Source organism: Leucoraja erinacea, chromosome 1 (genome assembly GCF_028641065.1).
Source record: "Leucoraja erinacea ecotype New England chromosome 1, Leri_hhj_1, whole genome shotgun sequence".
NCBI classification, from domain to species: Eukaryota; Metazoa; Chordata; class Chondrichthyes; order Rajiformes; family Rajidae; genus Leucoraja; species Leucoraja erinaceus.
In genome coordinates, this window is record NC_073377.1 from 64,559,512 (window position 1) to 64,581,557 (window position 22,046).

General features: G+C 41.3%; 1 protein-coding gene across 1 annotated transcript in view; it reads left to right on the forward strand.

Annotated features, from left to right (window-relative positions):
* Positions 1-16,836, forward strand: part of kdr (kinase insert domain receptor (a type III receptor tyrosine kinase)) — a 74,814-nt gene extending 57,978 nt beyond the window's left edge. Inside the window, exons 26-30 of the mRNA XM_055648367.1 lie at positions 639-744; positions 3,944-4,089; positions 5,409-5,502; positions 7,947-8,032; positions 13,576-16,836. Of these exons, the coding sequence (XP_055504342.1) occupies positions 639-744; positions 3,944-4,089; positions 5,409-5,502; positions 7,947-8,032; positions 13,576-13,774 (631 nt within the window). The 3' untranslated portion in view covers positions 13,775-16,836. The remainder of the gene's footprint in view (positions 1-638; positions 745-3,943; positions 4,090-5,408; positions 5,503-7,946; positions 8,033-13,575) is intronic.
* Positions 16,837-22,046: the final 5,210 nt, after the last annotated feature.

Sequence of the window (22,046 nt, forward strand, 5' to 3'; positions counted from 1 at the left end):
GGGCAGTGGAGGCAGGTTCTCTGGATACTTTCATGAGAGAGCTAGATAGGGCTCTTAAAGATAGCGGAGTCAGGGGATATGAGGAGAAGGCAGGAATGGGGTACTGATTGGGGATGATCAGCCATGATCACATTGAATGGTGGTGCTGGCTCGAAGGGCCGAATGGCCTACTCCTTCACCTATTGTCTATTGTCTATTGTCTATTGATCAATGCATTTGAGAATGTCCTTAATCTGAAACTTGATGTTAAACTCTGAATGCTAGTAGATTATGAAACCAAATGATGTGGTATCATATTCTATGCCTGAAATTCTCTATCTGAAGATTCAATCTGAGCCATAATATAACCAGCCTGATGCAAAATTTAGATCCTCATCCAAAAAGACGGCACTTACTCAGTAGTACACACAGGTATCAGCATTGCTTACATGAGCCAATGTGTTCTGATTAAAGTAGGAACACCAGTCCGAAATCTCAAATAGCTTTAGTTTTTAGTATATTGCCTTCTTTCTACATACACATACATACATATGCATAAGTGTGTTTAATACATATGATGTGAACAATCCTCTTCAAATTAATTACTTTGCATTTTATTTATTTAATCTTTGAATATGACAATTGTTCTATCTTGTCAGCTATCATACGATGTTGGATTGTTGGCATGGAAACTACAAAATGAGGCCATTCTTTTCTGAGTTAGTAGAACATCTCGGGAACTTGCTCCAGACAAATGTTCAACAAGTAAGCAAACTTTATTAAAATTTAAATATGTAACAAAGTGCTTTCAGTCAATTTTCTTGTGTTACAATGGAGCAGCTGAGTACCTGAATCATAAAGTTCTGTGATATTCCACATTGGAGTTTAATTTAGTTTAGTGTATTGTCACATTTACCCAGGTACAATGAAAAGCTTTTGTTATGTACTAACCAGTTAGCAGAAAGTCAATACACGATTACAATCGAGCCATTCACAGTATACAGATAAAGGGAATATCGTTTGGTGCAAGATAAAGTCCAGTGAAGTTTGATTAATGATAGTCCGAGGGTCTCCAATGAGGCAAATAATAACTCAGGACCTCTCTGTAGTTGTTGATAGAATGGTTCAGGTGCCTGATAACAGCTGGGAAGAAACTGTCCCTGAATATGTAGGTATGCATTTTCACACTTCAATACGTCTTGCCTGATTGGAGGTGCAGATGGAGTCAATGGAAGGGAGGTTGGTTTATGTGGTGGTCTGGGTTGCGTCCACAATTCATCAATGGGACTGGGTCATGGTCATGGTATCTCAACCCTAGATACTCGTTGAATTTGCTGATGATAACCATGGCTACATTAGCAAAATCAGGAGTATTGATGGTTCTGAACTGGGCAGTGAAAGAGGGAACATCCAAAAAGGTTTCCTTGTTCATTTGTGATAACATTGCTGGAAAACTTCTGAAAACTTCTGGGAAATTGCATTATTAAAATATTTCCCTGGATTTTGCAGAGTTATGTTATATAGGTCAGGAAATGAGCAGAAGTATCCTGATCAGATATATCCGAGGACATTGCGGGAAATTAGAGAGGAAATTGTGAGAGCCCTGGTTGAAATGTACGAGTCGTCCTTAAATGCAGGAGAGGTGCCAGAAGACTGGAGGGTGGCAAATGTTGTGCCTCTTTTCAAGAAGGGCTGCAGGGAAAATGCTGGGAACTATTGGCCAGTGAGCTTAACATCTGTAGTTGGAAAGTTACTAGAGAGTATTCTGAGGGATAGGTTATACAGGCATTTGGATGGGCAAGGGCTGATTAGGAATAGTCAGCATGGTTTTGTACGTGGGAGGTCGTGTCTCACAAATCTGATTGAATTTTTTGAAGAGGTGACCAAAAAGGTCGATGAGGGCAGAGCCGTAGATGTTGTGTACATGGACTTCAGTAAGATGTTTGAGAAGTAGGTAGGCTGCTCTGGAAGGTTAGATCGTATGGGATCCAAGGAGAGATAGCTGAATGGGTAGCAAATTGGCTTCATGGAAGGAAAAGTAGAGGGTGATGGTGGAAGGTTGCTTCACGGACTGGAGAACTGGGACTAGTGGTGTGCCTCAGGGTTTGGTGCTGGAGCCATTATTGTGTGTCATCTACATCAATGATTTGGATGAGAACACAAAGGGCAAGATTAGCAAGTTTGCTGATGATACAAAAGTTAATGGCTTTTGCAGATAGTGAGGATGGTTGTGAAATATTGCAGCAGGATCTGGATCAATTGGTCAGGTGGATGGAGGAATGGTTGATGGAATTTAATACAGAGAAGTGTGAGGTATTGCATTTTGGGATGTCGAACAAAGGCAGGACCTACACAGTGAATGGTAGACCTCTGGGTAGTGTTGTAGAGCAGAGTGACCTAAGAGTACAGGTGCGTGGTTCCTTGAAGGTTGAGTCGCAGGTAGATATGGTGGTCAAAAAGGCTTTTGTCACTTTGGCCTTCATCAGTCAGCGTATTGAGTATAGAAGTTGGGAGGTCATGTTGCAGTTGTATAAGGCGTTGGTGAGACCGCATTTAGAATATTGTGATAAGTTCTGGGCACCATGTTATGGGAAAGATATTGTCAAGCTTGAAAGGGTTCAGAAAATATTTATGAGGATGTTACCAGGACTAGAGGGTGAGCTTTCGGGAGAGGTTGAGTAAGCCGGGTCTCTATTCCATGGAGGAGGGAGAGGTGTACAAAATCATGAGGAATAGATAGGGCAGATGCACAGAGTTTCTTGCCCAGAGTAGCCCAATCGACGACCAGAGGGTAAGTTGAGGCAAAAAGAGATTTAATAGGAATCCGAGGGATAACTTTTTCACACAAAGGGTGGTGGGTGTATGGGACAAGCTGCCAGAGGAGGTAGTTGAGGTTGGGACTATCCCATCATTTACGAAACAGTTAGACAGGTACATGGATAGGACAGGTTTGGAGGGATATGGACCAAGCGCAGGCAAGTGGGACTAGTGTAGTTGGGACATTGTTGGCCGGTGTGGGCAAATTGGGCCGAAGGGCCTGTTTCCACACTGTATCAGTCTATGACACGATGACTCTAAGTAGCAACTTCTAAAACATCTATTTAATTGCATAAAAACAAAAAAATGAAATTTCAAGATACTAGAGATGCTTGAAATCTAAAATATAACCAGAAAATGCTGGCACTATTAATACTCAGTAAGCAGGGCATCTGGGGAAAAGGGAAACATAATTAATATTTCATGTCTGAGACCCTGCATCGGTACTGGGTAAGACAAAGAGAATATGTTGTGAGGTAGTGATTATATGTCATGTCATTATATGTGCCCTGATCATCTGAGCCCACTGGTTGCATGTGTTGTAATCCCAACTGAGACCAAGCTTTAAACAAAGGTGCACATGTTGATGAGGTGGACTGGAAATGCCTTTGCATTTTCAGATCTGATGTTAGCTGGTGAGTTTCGCTTTGGTTTTTGCTTTGTACAGATAGTCTTGTTAGAACAATATTGCTGGTTCATCTACTTTAGAGGACTATTATGAATTAAAAAGGTTGCTAATTTTGTGATCCAAATTAAACTAATGTCATAACTGCATTTATATTTCCTTGACATGGGAACTGAATATTTGCCGCTAATCATTTTCAGGCCTGTGGATATCTTAGACTAATAGCTATACTGCCATCCCCGACTCTAAATAACATAATGCTAAGCTTTTCATGGTATAATTAATATTATTTTAATTTTTATTTCATATTTAAATTATGTGTGTTCACAACTGCACAAGATTTTGATTTAAACAAGTGAAGGAGGTGCTAAATCAAATGAGAATCAAAGATATATTTAGCCCAACATGTAACATCTAATTTTGGATCCAGGTGCCAGATAAACACTTCCATGTCAAATTGTGCCTTTTTAACCCTCTGGAAGCAGCAGATTAATAAACATGAAAATATTTTGCATTTTTTAGGATGGCAAGGATTACATTCCACTTAACATGTCATTGACTATCGAAGAAGATTCTGGGCTTTCTCTGCCAACTTCACCTACTTCCTGTACTGAGGAAGAGGAAGGATGCGATCCAAAATTCCATTATGACAACACAGCCGGAATACGGTAATTAATTTAATGGACGTTCCACCATTGCTCAAGATAAGCGGAGGGGAACCAGAGTTGAATGCACAGGATGGAATAGGAAGAAATATTGGTGAACCATCATCACATGTGACCATTGATCAAGAACAGAGTATCAGACTATTTTCATGCAGGAGTACGACAGTGAATTTGAATTTTTTTTAGTTTAGTTTAGGGATACAGCGTGGAAGCCCCTTCGGCCTACCGAGTCTGCACAGACCAGCGGTCCCCACACATTAACACACACTGGGAACAATTTTTATATTTATACCAAGCCAATTAACCGACAAACCTGTTGGTCATTGGAGTGTGGAGGAAACCGAAGATCTCGGAGAAGCCAGCGCAGATCACGGGAAGAATGTACAAAACCCGTGCAGACAAGCACCTGTAGTCAAGAACGAACCCGGGTCTCTTCCCCCATAAGGCAGTAGCTCTAGTGCTACGCCACCATGCCATTAGAAAAATCCAAGAATGGATACATTTCAAACTATTAACAGTATTAGAAAGATAAAATTACATACCAGATGATAACTTGGTCACTGTGGAAATTGATAAGGAAATCATTAAGTGTTATAGCTACTGAAAAAATCTTTGAAAATAAAAGTTTCCAAAAGTTTTCAAAACGAATACTTTCAGAATAATGAATTTTTCAGAGCATTTGATTTGATGCAGTTAGCTAAGAACATCCTGTAGAACAACTTCAGTCACTGATATGGAGAAAATATCAGAAAAAAAGGATCATTCACAGATTTTGTTTGGATTAACCGTAATGAAAAAGGGACATTCTGCAGAAATATTGTTTTTGTTAATCTCGTTGTTAAAAGAGGACCAAAAAAAGAAACAAAGATTTCTGAAGCAAATTTTAAATATTAAAAGTTTTGCAAGTTGCCATTGTGAGTAACACATCTTTTTGCTTTGGTTTCACTTGTGAGCATTCCAATACATACTAACATTCACAATTATACAAATATATTGGTATGAATCTCACATGATATTGGCAATTTGATGGATCAGTGTTTCTGTTGGATATCAAATTTCATAGTGACAGAACAGTGTGAAATTTGATGCCCATTAGTTTGTAAATTGCATGTAGTATCCAGATTTTTTTAAATCCTTTAAGAACTACATCTTATTGCGGTACTGGATTCCAGAATCACACTTTACATGAGTACATTTATGGAAGAATATTGGTGCTATATCGGGAATTCCTAATTGCAATCTCTAAATACATTCTTTCCAGCCTTTTGGAGAATGATGTTTAATGCTAACATGGTATGCTTGTTTTGTTTTTATTCCTCAAGATATATTAATGGCAGCAAAAAGCAAAGCAGACCTGCAAGTGTGAAGACATTTGAAGAAGAACCTGTGAAACAAGCAACCATCATTGTGCAAGAGGTCAGTATAGATGGTGTTACTTTTCCAAGTAGAATGAAGAGTAAGACGTAACTGAGTCTTACATGTAGCCATGCACAGTTCTCTGTGGATGTGTCAAAAAGTTCAGGACGTCCATGCATGATTGTTCAAACCTGGATGCCCAACATTCCTGATGGAAGCCAGAATCAGAGCATAATCTTGCAGATGTTCTATCTACTGTTCGAACAACCTATGCTGGGTCAGATGGCACAGACAAATTGCAAACATTGACCTCCATGAATGAGATAGATTATGAGAGATTAAGGATCACACTTTCTGAGACACTTTGAATGTTTCAAATGGTTAAGATATTGTTTTAGACATTTTCTTCAATTTGTAAAAATTTCAATAGCTTGATTAGGATATTTTTGATTGTCAGAAATATTTAGAAATCTTTGAAGGGTTTTGACAACTTCTCTAGCTGTCAAAGTTGGTTATCCTGGGTTTCAGCTGCATTACGCACGGTGCTTGATTTGGCCCATCGAGTGTGACAGCACTTACAGTATTCACAGAAACTTCTGCTGCTCCTGGGATTTAGATACAATGGGTCTGTATTTTATCCACAGAACAGCAGAATGCTGTGGATACACAATTCAGGTCAATGCTTATGTTTTTTTTATTTATTTTTAAAGCAAAACCAGGTTAATGCAGCACTAAACAAACATATTGAACATTGAAGGTACACAAAAAAGCTGGAGAAACTCAGCGGGTGCAGCAGCATCTATGGAGCGAAGGAAATAGGCAACGTTTCGGGCCGAAACCCTTCTTCAGACGTTTCGGCCCGAAACGTTGCCTATTTCCTTCGCTCCATAGATGCTGCTGCACCCGCTGAGTTTCTCCAGCTTTTTTGTGTACCTTCGATTCTCCAGCATCTGCAGTTCCTTCTTAAATATTGAACATTGAAATGACTAAAATATAATAACTAACAATCTTAACACATTTCTGGAAGTGCAGTTAGCTCAAGGATTCCAGGAGTTCAAGGATAAGCTGCACCATCTTACCTGAACAACTTACATTCAGCAGAGTGGGTTGGAAAAGAATGCCTATGTTGATGCTATAAGGACACAACACTATAGATTGATTAGATTGATTAGATCCAATTTTCAATGGATATAATAATAATGTTATGAATGGTGTGGCTACAAAATTCAGGTCATCATTGATGTTTTTTAAATTATATTAAGATAAAGGTAGAGATAAAGATGTGGAGGCTTTGGAGGGAGCAGAGGATATGCCTGGATTAGAGGGTTTCAGCTACAGGGAGAGGTTGTATAGACTTAGCTTGTTTTCTCTGGAACATCAGAGGTTGAGACGATAGAAGTACATAACATTATGAGAGCAATAAATGGAGTACACAGAACCTTTTATCCTGGGTGGAAATTCCCAATGTTAGATGGCATAAGGTAAGAAGGGGAAAGTTCAATGGAGATATAATGTGGGCCTGGTATGCATTGCCAGGGGTGGTGATGGATATGATAGTGATGTTTAAGCTTTAGATAGGCATATGGCAGTGCAGGGAATAGAGGGATATGGATCATTAAAGGGCCTGTCCCACCAGCATGCGATAGCATGCATCTAGCGCGACCAAATGTGGTCGCTTGAGGCGTACGACCTTGTGGGGCTGGTCCCACTTCGATCGGCGGAGGCGTATGGAGGTGTGCGGGGCTGGTCCCGACATTGCGCGGGGCTCCAAAAATCTTGTACTGTTCGAAAATTCCGCGCGCCAATGGCCTGTCGGCCGGCAAGCGCATTGAGGGTGTACACAGCGTCTCGATGTCGTATGCAGCGTCTTGACGTCATACGCAGCTTGATGGCGTACGCCTAGCGCGTGACGTTGTGCGATGACGTCACCGCCCGGCATGCCGTTGCACGATCACGTCACCGCCCGATGCCGTGCGAAGTTCAAATTCAGTCGGCCCGCCTCCTGCCCAGCTGATTGAAGAGTTTGACGTAAATCACATCACGCGCATACTTAGCGCGTACTTACCGCGAACTTAGCGCAAACTCCGCGCAAACTCCGCTTCCGTTTGGTCGCGCTAGACGCATTCAATCACATGCTGGTGGGACAGGCCCTTTACAGGCAGATGTGATCAGTTTAAATCAGCACAAACATTGTGAGGCAAAGGGCGCATTCATGTGCTGTACTGTTCTATGTTTTTTGGTCTATGGTGATACCCGATTGGGATTTTGTACTGGAGATGTCAGTACAATTTTTTATCAACTCTCGAAATCAGAACACAGTTAATAGACATTTATCTTAGGAATTGTGCAATGAGTGAAGTAGAGTTCATGACAACTATGGTGTTTGCAGATATTATAAGAACATGTTTGGCAAGTTGGTTGGTTCTTCCTCATTCTAATCTATTTTAAGAAAAAGTTCAGAAGAATGTGTTGCTTGTTTTTACTGAGATCTTTTCCTTAACTAGGATAATCAGACTGATAGTGGCATGATACTTGCATCAGAAGAACTTAAGACATTGGATTCCAGACAGAGTCAGTCATTGGCATTTAGGTAAGTTCAAGATTAGTGAATGTAATTGCTATTATAAGAAAATATATTCTTCAGGAAGGGAGAAGATACTTTGAAGAACTATTCTTCACATTTGCTGCTATAATTGTACATTTGGAAAGGAGACATAGTTTATATAGAGACTGCATAGACTGAAGAAGGTAGATACAAAATGCTGGAGTAACTCAGCAATGAGGCAGCATCTATGGAGAGGAGGAATGGGCGACGTTTCAGGTCGAGACCCTTCTTCAGACTGATGTCAGGGGAGAGGATGAGACAAAGATAGAATGTAGACAGTAAAGGGTGTGTCCCAATGTATGAACTAATTCAAGAGTTCTCCCGAGTTTCCCCTGATTCGAACTCGGAGAATTACGGTAATAGCCGCTCGTAAGTACTCAGCGCTCTCGTGAACATTTTCCAACATGTTGAAAAATCTTCACGAGCTTACCGCGTTTCCTGAGTACCTACCGTTAGCATTACGAGCCGCTAAGGGACGTCCCGAGCTCCGACGTACCTGCTACGTACATTCTACGTGCTTACCACGAGTTTGATTTTTTTTTTTTAACTCTGGAGAGCTCTTGAATTAGCTCGTACTGTGGGACAGCCCCTTAAGACCAGTGGGAGAACTGGGATGGGAAGGAGAGAGAAAGCAAGGGCTATCTGAAGTTAGAGAAGTCAATGTTCATACCGCTGGGGTGTAAACTACCCAAGCGAAATATGAGGTGCTGTTCCTCCAATTTACGCTGGGCCTCACTCTGACAATGGAGGAGGCCCAGGACAGAAAGGTCATATTTGGAATGTGAGTGGGAGTTGAAATGCTGGGCCACCGGGAGATCAGATAGGATAAGACACACTGAGCTGAGGTGTTCAGCAAAACGATCGCCGACCCTGCGTTTGGTCATGCCGGTGAAGAGAAGTTGACACCTGGGACAGCAGTTACAGTAGATGAGGTTGGAGGAGGTGCAAGTGAACCTTACCATGAACTTATCGTGAACTCCGCTACCGTTTGGTCGTGCTAGACTGTTTAATATTGATCCTCAATGACTTCTGCTTACATCATGCTCACGTTCTTGGGTTGTAATATTTCCGACTTGGGGTGGAGCTTGCATTTGCTTGGTATCTTCTTGTTACAACTTGTGATTTAGTTTACTTGGTCAAAGCAGAATGGGATAGTTTGTATTTATCAAATGCTAGATGTCATCAGCATGTCCATCTGCTGATATCACTTACTAAACCACTACCCGCAGATGAGCCAATCATAACAACAAGGTTGACTTCTGGCAATTTGAGAATAGATCATAAACCCAAATCTTTCTATCCTAGATCAGTTTTGTTAAGTCAAACCTATAATTATGCATCATATTTTGTACAGCAGAGCACTACATTTTTCACAGGCTGGACATAAAATTCCCGCTGTATTGCATTAGTGGCTGTCATTGATTTTAGTGGGGATTGGCAGATTTAATAAGGTTCTTTCCTTCTCTATCCTTGAGAACTTCTTGAGACTTATACCCTAACAAGAATATATTTGGTAATTTCATTCTTGAGGCATCTTCCTTCAATCATCTATGCAACAAACAGAATTTTCTGTATGCTCTTGATGATATTTAATAATGTTATTTTTAAACAACTATTAGAATGGAGTTCAGAAGCTGCACAAAAGCTGCAATATATGGATTTGTTTCGGTAGCTTTCGTTTCATATATTCAGGAAAATGTCAAATGTGTAGTTAACAATCTTTAGTATCTAATATACCTCCAAAGGACTTAAAAAGGACTGGGTTTGGAGTCAGTGATGTTTGAGCAGACAGCAATGTGCTGGAGGAAATTAATGGATCAGGCAACATCTGGGGAGGGAATGGGGAGACAATGTTTCAGGTCAAGATGTTTCTTCAGACAGGATGGAAGGAGTAAGCTGGGAAAGGGAGGTGGGATTAGGGCAAAGCTTGGCAGCTAATAGGTGGATGCAGGTGGGATGGGAGTTATTGGAAGATGGGTGGAATATGTGACCAAGGCTGGTGAAAGTAGGACAAAAGGGCCTCAGATGAAGAAAGCAGAGGATTGAAATGTAAAGCCGGAGGGAGAGATATGGTTGAAAGGAATAAAGGTGAGGGGAAGAGAAATATGCGACTCGGGGATAGGAGTTAATGTATGGAGGAGGGGGAAGGAGCAGGGTATTAGGGGTGGTAGGAGAAATGTGTGTGCACCTGTTTGAGTGGGAGGGGAAGCACCACTTGAAATCTGACATCGGGAGGAGAATGGGGAGTGCAGTGGAGAGATAAGACTTTGCCTTCCATCACAGTGAGGAGGAGATTCGCTGTGATGGATGTTTGTGTAAATTGTGTTGTGTCTTGGTTCTTCTACTTGTTTGTATGACTGCAGAAACCAAATTTCATTTGAACCTCAATGAGCCTCAACAAATGAATTGTATTATTGTATCAAATTGGATAATTGAATGTAAATATTGTTGGGTTATAAGTTACCCAAGCAGAACGGGTGGTGCTGGGAGTATAGCTGCTGCCATGGAGGAGACCCAGAACAGAAAGATCAGTATAGGAACGGGAAAGTGAGTTACAATTTGTCTTGTATCTTAGTTATAACTTATAAAAGAATTATGAAATGTTGTAAATTTCCATTTGATTGCCATTTCAGAAACTCTTCCCAAGTAATTGGGTGAAATTTACAATGAAGACGAAGTACAATTACAATGAAGTAATCAGTTTGACAACAAATGAGCTGAAATTGCTCTTTAGCAACAATGCAGAAAATCATAGTGTTTTAGCTGTCCAGTTTACTTTTTCATGGAGTGTGAAATAGACTGCTGTTTTTTGTGGTTTTGCAAAAGACAAATGTCACTTCTTGTGTTCTACTAGTTTCTTACATGAATAGGCATGAAATCTTATTAATGTCATAAGTAACATGTCAATATCATCATAAGGTAATAAAGCCTTATTCCAAAATCTCTAAGAAAGCTATAAAGCTATTTGGGGAAAAATATTTAGTATCTATTCCAACATGTTGCTGCCAGAACCTAGATAGGAAGAGGCTGTTTGAAAGATTTTCTGCATTGAACTTGTATTATGTATCTTAGCAAGTGGTTGGAGAGGTCGAATTATTTCCACTAACTCCTAAATCAGTCAATGGACTGGGGCAGCAAAGTGGTGCAGCGGTAGAGCTGCTGCTTTATAGCGCCAGACACCCGGGGCAGATCCTGACTACAGGTGCTGTCTGTACAGAGTTTGTTCATACTGTGACTGCATAGATTTTCTCCGGGTGCTCCAATTTGCTCCCACATTCCAAGACATCCAGGTTTGTAGGTTAATCAGCTTTGGTAAAAATTGTAAATTGTCCTCAGTGTGTAGGACGGTGCTAGTGTACGGGGTGATCACTGGTCGATGTGGACTCAGTGGGCTGACCTATTTCCACGCTGTATCACTAAAGTGTAAAGGACAAATTCTGTCTGTGCCATCAGAGCTTGCAATGGTTATTAGAGCAGTTCCCCCTATATGTGGAGCCTCTGCTTTTCTATGAAAATATGGACGTTGATTTGCCGTGTTTGCAAAAGTGATGTATTTTATCTGTTCTACTGAACCATGTGTTTGTGCGCTCTTGGTGATTTTTGCAAGGATGCTTGTGCCAAACGTGGTGAAATGGTAGATTATAGTGTTGGGCCTGCAACAAGAGTCTAGGCCACCTCCTCTTGACCAGTTGTGGTGCGTATTTCACACAAAAAAAAATTGCACTCAGAAGTCCTCCTTGCTCTGCTTTTTGTATAGTTTATGTTTAAATTTCACCTTGTAATCATTTAAGCCAGCCCATAGTTGGAAAGGGAACTCCTTTGCCCTTGTGAGAAGTTCAGTGAAGAAATCCAGAGGTAGATGCTGCTGGACTGTAGACAGATCAAGAGAAACTGCATCTATTCAGCCAACTCCACCCCTGGCAACACAAATTCAGTCTATTGGGCATGGTGGAATCTTGAGAAAACACAAAGCGTTGGATGAACTCAACGGAACAGGCATGTGGAGGGAATGGACAGAAACTGCTGAGTTCCTCCAGCACTTTATGCTTTATCAAGGATGGTAGGTGTGTATCTGAATCATTTTGGTACCATTACCTTTGTTATAGAAATATAGAAACATAGAAATTAGGTGCAGGAGTAGGCCATTCGGCCCTTCGAGCCTGCACCGCCATTCAATATTATCATGGCTGATCATCCAAACTCAGTATCCCGTACCTGCCTTCTCTCCATACCCCCTGATCCCTTTAGCCACAAGGGCCACATCTAACTCCCTCTTAAATATAGCCAATGAACTGGCCTCGACTACCCTCTGTGGCAGAGAGTTCCAGAGATTCACCACTCCCTATGTGAAAAAAGTTCTTCTCATCTTGGTTTTAAAGGATTTCCCCCTTATCCTTAAGCTGTGACCCCTTGTCCTGGACTTCCCCAACATCGGGAACAATCTTCCTGCATCTAGCCTGTCCAACCCCTTAAGAATTTTGTAAGTTTCTATAAGATCCCCTCTCAATCTCCTAAATTCTAGACAGTATAAACCAAGTCTATCCAGTCTTTCTTCATAAGACAGTCCTGACATCCCAGGAATCAATCTGGTGAACCTTCTCTGCACTCCCTCTATGGCAATAATGTCCTTCCTCAGATTTGGAGACCAAAACTGTACGCAATACTCCAGGTGTGGTCTCACCAAGACCCTGTACAACTGCCGTAGAACCTCCCTGCTCCTATACTCAAATCCTTTTGCTATGAAAGCTAACATACCATTTGCTTTCTTCACTGCCTGCTGCACCTGCATGCCTACTTTCAATGCTGCATCTCCCCTTTTTCCTAATCGGCCACCATTTAGATAATAGTCTGCTTTCCTGTTTTTGCCACCAAAATGGATAACCTCACATTTATCCACATTATACTGCATCTGCCAAACATTTGCCCACTCACCCAGCCTATCCAAGTCACCCTGCAGTCTCCTAGCATCCTCCTCAAAGCTAACACTGCCCCCCCCAGCTTAGTGTCATCCGCAAACTTGGAGATATTGCCTTCAATTCCCTCATCCAGATCATTAATATATATTGTAAATAGCTGGGGTCCCAGCACTGAGCCTTGCGGTACCCCACTAGTCACTGCCTGCCATTGTGAAAAGGACCCGTTTACTCCTACTCTTTGCTTCTATGGCCATCAGGGCTCTTTGAATAAAAGGAGATGATCTTCCATACCTGTAAGTGTTTGACATATATTTGATAAATAATACAATTCACATTGGAAGCATCTTTATATAACCTGAAGCCAATGGGAGTTTGGGTGCACCCAACATATTTGCTGAAAGGCACCAGCAGTATATATAACCACACACACACATCCAAGTATATGTATATATGTGTGTGTGTGTGTGTGTGTGTGTGTGTGTGTGTGCGTGTGTGTGTGCGTGTGTACATATATATACTGTGAAAGGTGACACTGTTTTGTTAAGCTTAATTGAAATTTCCCGCCCACGATATTTCTAAGTGATGAAGCATTTATGTTCTTATTATCAACAGTGCTTTAATTCCGAGCAAGAGTAAAGAGTCTGTGACATCTGAAGTTTCTAACCAGACAAGCGGCTACCAGTCAGGATACCATTCCGATGACACTGACACAATTCCTTACTCCAATGAAGAAAAACAGCCAAAGGAAAATTTCTGCACCTCACCAGCTGAATACAACCATGTGAGTCGATACAGTGCACCACCTGTCTAAGATTTTCAAACAGAACTCAGAAGATGCCACCTTGTAGCAAATTCACCTATGCCACTATTGTATAAAGTTACCGCATATAATTTCTAAAATATCGTCAAAATATGAACTTTGATTGTTCTAGCTCATAGAATTGTTATTAATATCGACATTGGGTATCTTTACATAGCTGATGATGCTCCTGGAATAATTCAGTCAATACCTTATCTGCCTCTTCAATTTACTGAGGAGCAAATTGCCAGGCATGAACTGATTCCTGATTTCTACTCATGTGAGTTCACCTCCAGTGGCCTTGATACTCCAACACATAAGCTGTATCATGTGGCATACAAGGAAGAAACAAAGTTGTCAATACTACTGTGTGGAAGAACAGTGGCTGAAAATGACTCTAATGTAGGTAGCCAGCATTTCTTCACTTCAATACATCCCATCAAGTTGCCGACTTCAAGCAACTCTACGCTGAGGAAATGCGGAATGAAATACTGCGCAAATTAAATTACTTGGCAACTAAGACTGGGTTTCCAAACGGAAGACAAAATCATCTGCATGTATATATCCCATATTGCAAAACATATTTCATCCCCATTTGATGGATATCTCTCTAGTTGGGCATCTGAGTGTATGCAGAGAGAATGTGAGGAGGAATGTATAGGCAGGCACCTATTTGTAGCACCTGAGTGTTGAATGGCTGCAGATTCACAAATAAATGTAATATATTGAACACAGATATAAAGACTTACATTGAATGAACATTCCTGTAAACAATGCACAAATTTTACTGCCACAGTTTGAGGAATGTTGAATTGAAAGGTTAATCGGCTGGTGCATACTCTCTTCTCATTAAACACTTTTAAATAAACATATGTAAGCATCTAACTGGAAGTTTATAAAGATTGTATTGTGCTGTACATAATATATATTGATCTAATGCATCTCATTTACTATTTTTGAATGTGAATCTATTGACCTTTGTTATGGTTTATACAATCACATAAAAAAGACCTCAAGATGATCAATGTACTACTTCAGGAATGAAAAATACAGTATTTTATCGCAAAGTTACATTATTTTGAGAGAATGCTCTAATTCTCTGTCTGTTGTCTTCCAAAAATGAATTGTTTCAAAGGGTAACATCTTCCCAAGGCAACTCCCGTTGTAGATATGAGAAATATATGTTTGGTACTTTCCTCAGTTTGTCAAACATAATTTTATAGAAAATCGATAGTTTGTCATGGAGAAAGTCGCCATTGTTAAAGAAAACTTGCTTGCTGGCCAGGCCTTTAAATTCAGAAGACCAATTATCCAGATCGCCATCTGTGTGGTCCTATCAGCCAGACTACTGGACAGCACACTTTCAGGTGGACAATATAGTTGTTTGCAAGAACACAATTGCTCCATTTTTAATCAGTCAGTTATTGATATAACTGCACTGACAATCTTGCCATCATTTAACATTCATATTTGTGATTCTTGCATGTCCTCGCACAACGATGTAGGATGATGGTTCTATTGTTAAACAGATGCGAAAACGAAGCATACATCTTTTAAAGTGGAATATGCAGACATCATTTATTAACCAAAATTTGTTCACAGGTTCATTTTTCTACAACAAACCTAGTTTGTTGTGCATGTCTATGTGATTTGAATGAATCCACAAATTTGGATTATGCCAACCATATTTGAAGGAGGATCTTTAGTTTAGAGGCTGCACATCCTTGAAGAATTTTGCCTGAGAATAAGAACTAAATTTAACATTAAGCTGCGACGACATATGGAATAAACCCACAAATGAACATCTCCTTAAACGTTTAGACATCAAATCATTGGACACATAATAGAACACAGAACATAGCACAGGACAAAGCAGAAAAAGGCTTGCGGGCACACACTGCCTGTGCCAAGCTCGACAACAAATTAAATTAATCTCTGTCCTGTCCATATCACTCCATTCCTTGCATATGCCATGACTCGCATAACACATAAAGTTTTCCGTTTTTTTAGCTGAAGTAATGAGTCTCATGTCCCCATATTAGACAGTGCATGTTGACTTCAGTGGAAAACAATCTCTGGCAGGTACATAGTGAGCAGCTGATCTGCTCTCACCAATTTTAATTGCCACGTTTACCTGCGTTTTCTGATCCATGATAATTTGGAACTCATCCTGGAAAAATAACCTTATGGTGGCTGATTAATGTTTTCAAATTGAATACAGCTCAAATCCCAAAAAATGAATGTATGTTGAATGTAAAAAAAAATATTATATCTGATTCATTTTAGAGTTCTTTGAAATGACCATGTATTAAAGGTTGATTTCATTTTTAATAAAACATTTTGATGGAGTTATCTGTGGTTATGGTCTTCTTCATGGATTTTGGCTTTTGAGTTTCCTATTAAAAAAAATAAGCAACGATACACAATAGACAATAGGTGCAGGAGTAGGCCATTTGGCACTTCGAGCCAGCACCGCCATTCAAATGTGATCATGGCTGATCATCCACAATCAGTACCCCGTTCCTGCCTTCTCGCCATATCCCCCGACTCCACTATCTTTAAGAACTCTATCTAACTCTCTCTTGAAAGCACCCAGAGAACTGGCGTCCACCGCCTTCTGAGGCAGAGAATTCCACAGACTCACAACTCTGTGTGAAAAAGTTTTTCCTCGTCTCCGTTCTAAATGGCTTACCCCTTATTCTTAAACTGTGGCCCCTGATTCTGGACTCCCCCAACATCAGGAACATGTTTTCTGCCTCTAGCGTGTCCAAACACTTAATAATCTTATGTTTCAATAAGATCCCCTCTCATTCTTTTAAATTCCAGAGTATACAAGCCCAGCCTCTCCATTCTATCAACATATGACAGTCCTGCCATCCCAGGAATTAACCTGATGAACCTAGGCTGCACTCCCTCATTAGCAAGAATGTCCTTCCTCAAATTGGGAGACTAAAACTGCACACAATAACACAGAGGGACAATAGCCGACTCATAGCTGTCCTTTCCCTTGTCAATGAAAATTTCAAATGTTTCAATTTTACCAAGAAGTATAAAGCAAAATATTTAGTTCAAGCTAAATTATGCAAAGAAAACAAAATTAAAAAAAAGAAAAAAGTAAAGAAAGAACGGTGATCTTTGAAAATACTCCTGTAACCTAAAAGTAAAATGATCAATGCCAGAAAAGTTATTAAATAAAAATGCTCTTAAATTTGGACATATATTTGAATGAATAAACCTTAATTGCTCTGGCTTCTTTAATGAGAATCTCATTACCTTGTATCCTGTGAACGATAGCAGCAGGATCTGGATCGATTGACCAGGTGGGCAGAGGTATGGTTGATGGATATTAATATAGAAAAGTGTGAGATGTTGCATTTTGGGACGTCGAACAAGGGCAGGACATACACAGTAAATGGTAGGCCTCTGGGTAGTGTTGTAGAGCAGAGGGATCTAGGAGTACAAGTGCTTGGTTCCATGAAGGTCGAGTCGCAGGTAGATAAGGTGGTCAAAAAGGCTTTTGGCATTTTGACCTCCTTCAGTCAGATATTGAGTATAGAAGTTGAGAGGTCATGTTGCAGTTGTATAAGACGTTGGTGAGACTGCATTTAGAATATTGTGTTCAGTTCTGGGCACCATGTTATAGGAAAGATATTGTCAGCGTTCAGAAACGATTTACAAGGATGTTGCCAGAACTAGAGGGTGTGAGCTATAGTGAGAGGTTGAGTTGGCTGGGTCTCTATCCCATGGAACGTAGGAGAATGAGTGGAGATCTTATAGAGGTATACAAAATCATGCGAGGAATAGATCGGGTGGATGCACAGAATCTTGTACACAGAGTAGGGGAATCGATGACCAGAAGACACAGGTTCAAGGTGAAGCGGGAAAGATTTAATAGGAATCCGAGGGGTAACCTTTTCACACGGAGGGTGGTGGGTGTATGGAACAAGCTGCCAGAGGAGGTAGTTAAGGCTGGGACTATCTCATCATTTAAAAAATAGTTGGACAGGTACATGGATAGGACAGGTTTGGAGGGGTATGGACCAAGCGCAGGCAACTGGGACTAGGGTAGCTGGGACATTGTTGGTCAGTGTGGGCGAGTTGGGCCGAAGGGCCTGTTTCCACACTGTATTAATATGACTCAATGTCTCTATGCATGTAAATAATGAATTCAAAAGAGCAAAGGTTACTGGAACAGAATAACTTGAGGACAACATCGTGATTTTCAGGTTAACCAAACGTCCTGATTTTCACACTATCTGAATGCGGACAACAGAAGTTGCTGTTCAGTTTGCATCTGGAGTTTGGGTGTGCAATATGAAGTCCTTTAGTTCTCTTCAATAACACATTGTGCCTTATCACCATGACTTTGGCTCCCCCATCTGAACTGCTCCAGCCTGATCTGGATGGCAAAATCACACGTTTACGGTCTCCCCTATCCATTGTTCCTTGCATCCAGTGTCAGAAAATCTGCTGCTTGAATTTTGTTTTCAATTGCTGCGATATTGTTTAGGTCTGCATACGCATACTCAGGCAGATGGCCAGCATCTGTGATGGAACATTCTCCAAATTGAAACCAGGTTGTGGAAATAGAGCAGACGTTCTTCATGCCTAAATGTTCTGCTTGACCATCTGTTTAATTATAAAATATAAAAGAATGGTTAAGATATACAGTGAGGAAGGTTGTCAAAGTATAAATGATATTTCTTCCGAAGAACTTGCAGCTTTCAACCATCTCCACTTCGGTGCCGTCATTGTATACCTCCGCTCGGTCCACAATAACCAAGCTGACCTCCCAGTGTCTCAGCACTTCAACTCCCCTTCCCACTCCGTCTCCGATCTCTCTGTCCTGGGTCTCCTCCATGGCCACAGCGAGCAGCACCGGAAATTGGAGGAACAGCACCTCATATTCCGTTTGGGGAGTCTGCATCCTGGGGGCATGAACATCGAATTCTCCCAATTTTGTTAGTCCTTGCTGTTTCCTCCCCTTCCTCAGTCACCCTGCTGTCTCCTCCCATCCCCCAGCCTTCGGGCTCCTCCTCCTTTTTCCTTTCTTGTCCCCGCCCACCCCCGCCCCCGATCAGTCTGAAGAAGGGTTTCGGCCCGAAACGTTGCCTATTTCCTTCGCTCCATAGATGCTGCTGCACCCGCTGAGTTTCTCCAGCTTTTTTGTGTAACCTTCGATTCTCCAGCATCTGCAGTTCCTTCTTAAACACAGGGTATGTGAACCACTTTGTTTCCTGAAGTTAATCACAATTTACTTTGTCTTGCTAACATTGAGGGACAGACGGGTTGTTGTCTTGACTCCAGATTGCAAGGTTCTCAATCTCCTTCCTGTGCTTCATCTCATCATTATTTAATATCTGGTGGTGTCATTTGCGAATTTGTAAATTGTGCTGGATATGTATTTGGCTAGACAGTCATGGGTGTATCAGGAGTATGAAAGGGGGCTAAGAACGCATCCTTGCAGGGCACCAGTATTGAGGATTATCGTAGAAGATGATTTGTCAACTATCTTTGCTAATTGTGGTCTGTGGTCAGGAAGTCAAGGATCCAGTTGCAGAGAGGAGTGCTGACAAATCCCCTTTCCAAGGAGTGAAGTTCCACGAGTTTAGAGGTGCGTTTGTATCATGTGGGACATTGTCAAAATCCAGCTAAAGTTCATGTGGATAACATCTACAGCCCTGACCTCATCAATCCTCTTTGTCACGCCTTCAAAAAACTAAAGTGGGGAAACTGCTAGAATCAGTTATTAAAAATGGGATAGCAGCACATTTGGAAAGTGGTGAAATCATTGGACAAAGTCAGCATGGATTTATGAAAGGTAAATCATGTCTGATGAATCTTATAGAATTTTTCGAGGATGTAACTAGTAGCGTGGATAAGGGCGAACCAGTGGATGTGTTATATCAGGACTTTCAGAAGGCTTTCAACAAGGTCCCACATAAGAGATTAGTATACAAACTTAAAGCACATGGTATTGGGGGTTCAGTATTGATGTGGATAGAGAACTGGCTGGCAGACAGGAAGCAAAGAGTAGGAGTAAACGGGTCCTTTTCACAATGGCAGGCAGTGACTAGTGGGGTACCGCAAGGTTCAGTGCTGGGACCCCAGCTATTTACAATATATATTAATGATCTGGATGAGGGAATTGAAGGCAATATCTCCAAGTTTGCGGAAGACACGAAGCTGGGGGGCAGTGTTAGCTGTGAGGAGGATGCTAGGAGGCTGCAAGGTGACTTGGATAGGCTGGGTGAGTGGGCTAATGCATGGCAGATGCAGTATAATGTGGATAAATGTGAGGTTATCCACTTTGGTGGCAAAAACAGGAAAGTAGATTATTATCTGAATGGTGGCCGATTAGGAAAGCGGGAGATGCAACGAGACCTGGGTGTCATGATACACCAGTCATAAAAAGTAAGCATGCAGGTGCAGCAGGCAGTGAAGAAGGCGAATGGTATGTTAGCATTCATAGCAAAAGGATTTGAGTATAGGAGCAGGCAGGTTCTGCTGCAGTTGTACAGGGTCTTGGTGAGACCACACCTGGAGTATTGCGTACAGTTTTGGTCTCCAAATCTGAGGAAGGACATTATTGCCATAGAGGGAGTACAGAGAAGGTTCACCATACTGATTCCTGGGATGTCAGGACTTTCATATGAAGAAAGACTGGATAGACTCGGTTTGTACTCACTAGAATTTAGAAGATTGAGGAGGGATCTTATAGAAACTTACAAAATTCTTAAGGGGTTGGACAGGCTAGATGCAGGAAGATTGTTCCCGATGTTGGGGAAGTCCAGAACAAGGGGTCACAGTTTAAGGATAAAGGGGAAATCTTTTAGGACCGAGATGAGGAAAACTTTTTTCACACAGAGAGTGGTGAATCTCTGGAATTCTCTCCCGCAGAAGGTAGTTGAGGCCAGTTCATTGGCTATATTTAAGAGGGAGTTAGATGTGGCCCTTGTGGCTAAAGGGATCAGGGGGTATGGAGAGAAGGCAGGTACGGGATACTGAGTTGGATGATCAGCCATGATCATATTGAATGGCGGTGCAGGCTCGAAGGGCCGAATGGCCTACTCCTGCACCTAATTTCTATGTTTCTAAATTAAATTCATGTCACAATTTCCCATGCACAAAGCCATGTTGGCCATCCCTGATGAATCCTTGCCTTTCCAAACATATTTACGGTATGTTCTGTCTCTCAGAATCCCCTCCAATAACTTTCTCCAATAATATTTGGCAGTGGCTAATGTTTGCAATATTGTATGGCTTTTGTTTCATAGCTTTCTTAGTTAGCCATAGATATTGAGGCCACCTCGAGGAGTCTTTCTTTCACAATGGAATATACTTTAGTGAAATGTATGGACTTTCTCTTCAAATTTCTGCATTATCGATCTACCATCCTCCCAACTTCCCCTTCCCATTCTCATACTGACCTTTTGTTCATGGACCTCCTCCATTGCCAGTGTGAGACTGTACGTAAACTGGATGAACAACATCTCATATTCCACTTTGGTAACATAGAAACATAGAAAATAGGTGCAGGAGTTGGCCATTTGCCCCTTCGAGCCAGCACTGCTATTCAATAAGATCATGGCTGATCATCCAAAATCAGTACCCCGTTCCTGCTTTCTCCCCATGTCTCTTGATTCCGTGAGCCCTAAGAACTATATCTAACTCTCACTTGAAAACATCCAGTGAATTGACCTCCACTGCCTTCTGAGGCAGAGAATTCCACAGATTCACAACTCTCTGGGTGAAAAGATTTTTCCTCATCTCAGTCCGAAGTGGCCTACCTCTTATTCTTACACTGTGACCATGTTTAGAAACATAGAATATAGGTGCAGGAGTAGGCCATTCGGCCCTTCGAGCCTGCACCGTCATTCAATATGATCATGGCTGATCATCCAACTCAGTATCCTGTACCTGCCTTCTCTCCATACCCCCTGATCCATTTAGCCACAATGGCCACATCTAACTCCCTCTTAAATATAACCAATGAACTGGCCTCAACTACCTTTTGTGTCAGAGAATTCCACAGATTCCACAGGTTCTGGACTCCCCCAACATGGGGAGCATTTTTCCTGCATCGAGCCTGTCCAATCCCTTAAGAATTGTATATGTTTCTATAAGATCCATTCTCATCCTCAATGCCTGTGAATATAAGCCCAGTCGACCCATTCTTTCATCATATGTCAGTCCCGCTATCCCAGGAATTAACCTGACAAACCTACACAGTCCTTCCTCAAATTAAGAGACCAAAACTACACACAATACTCCAGACGTGGTC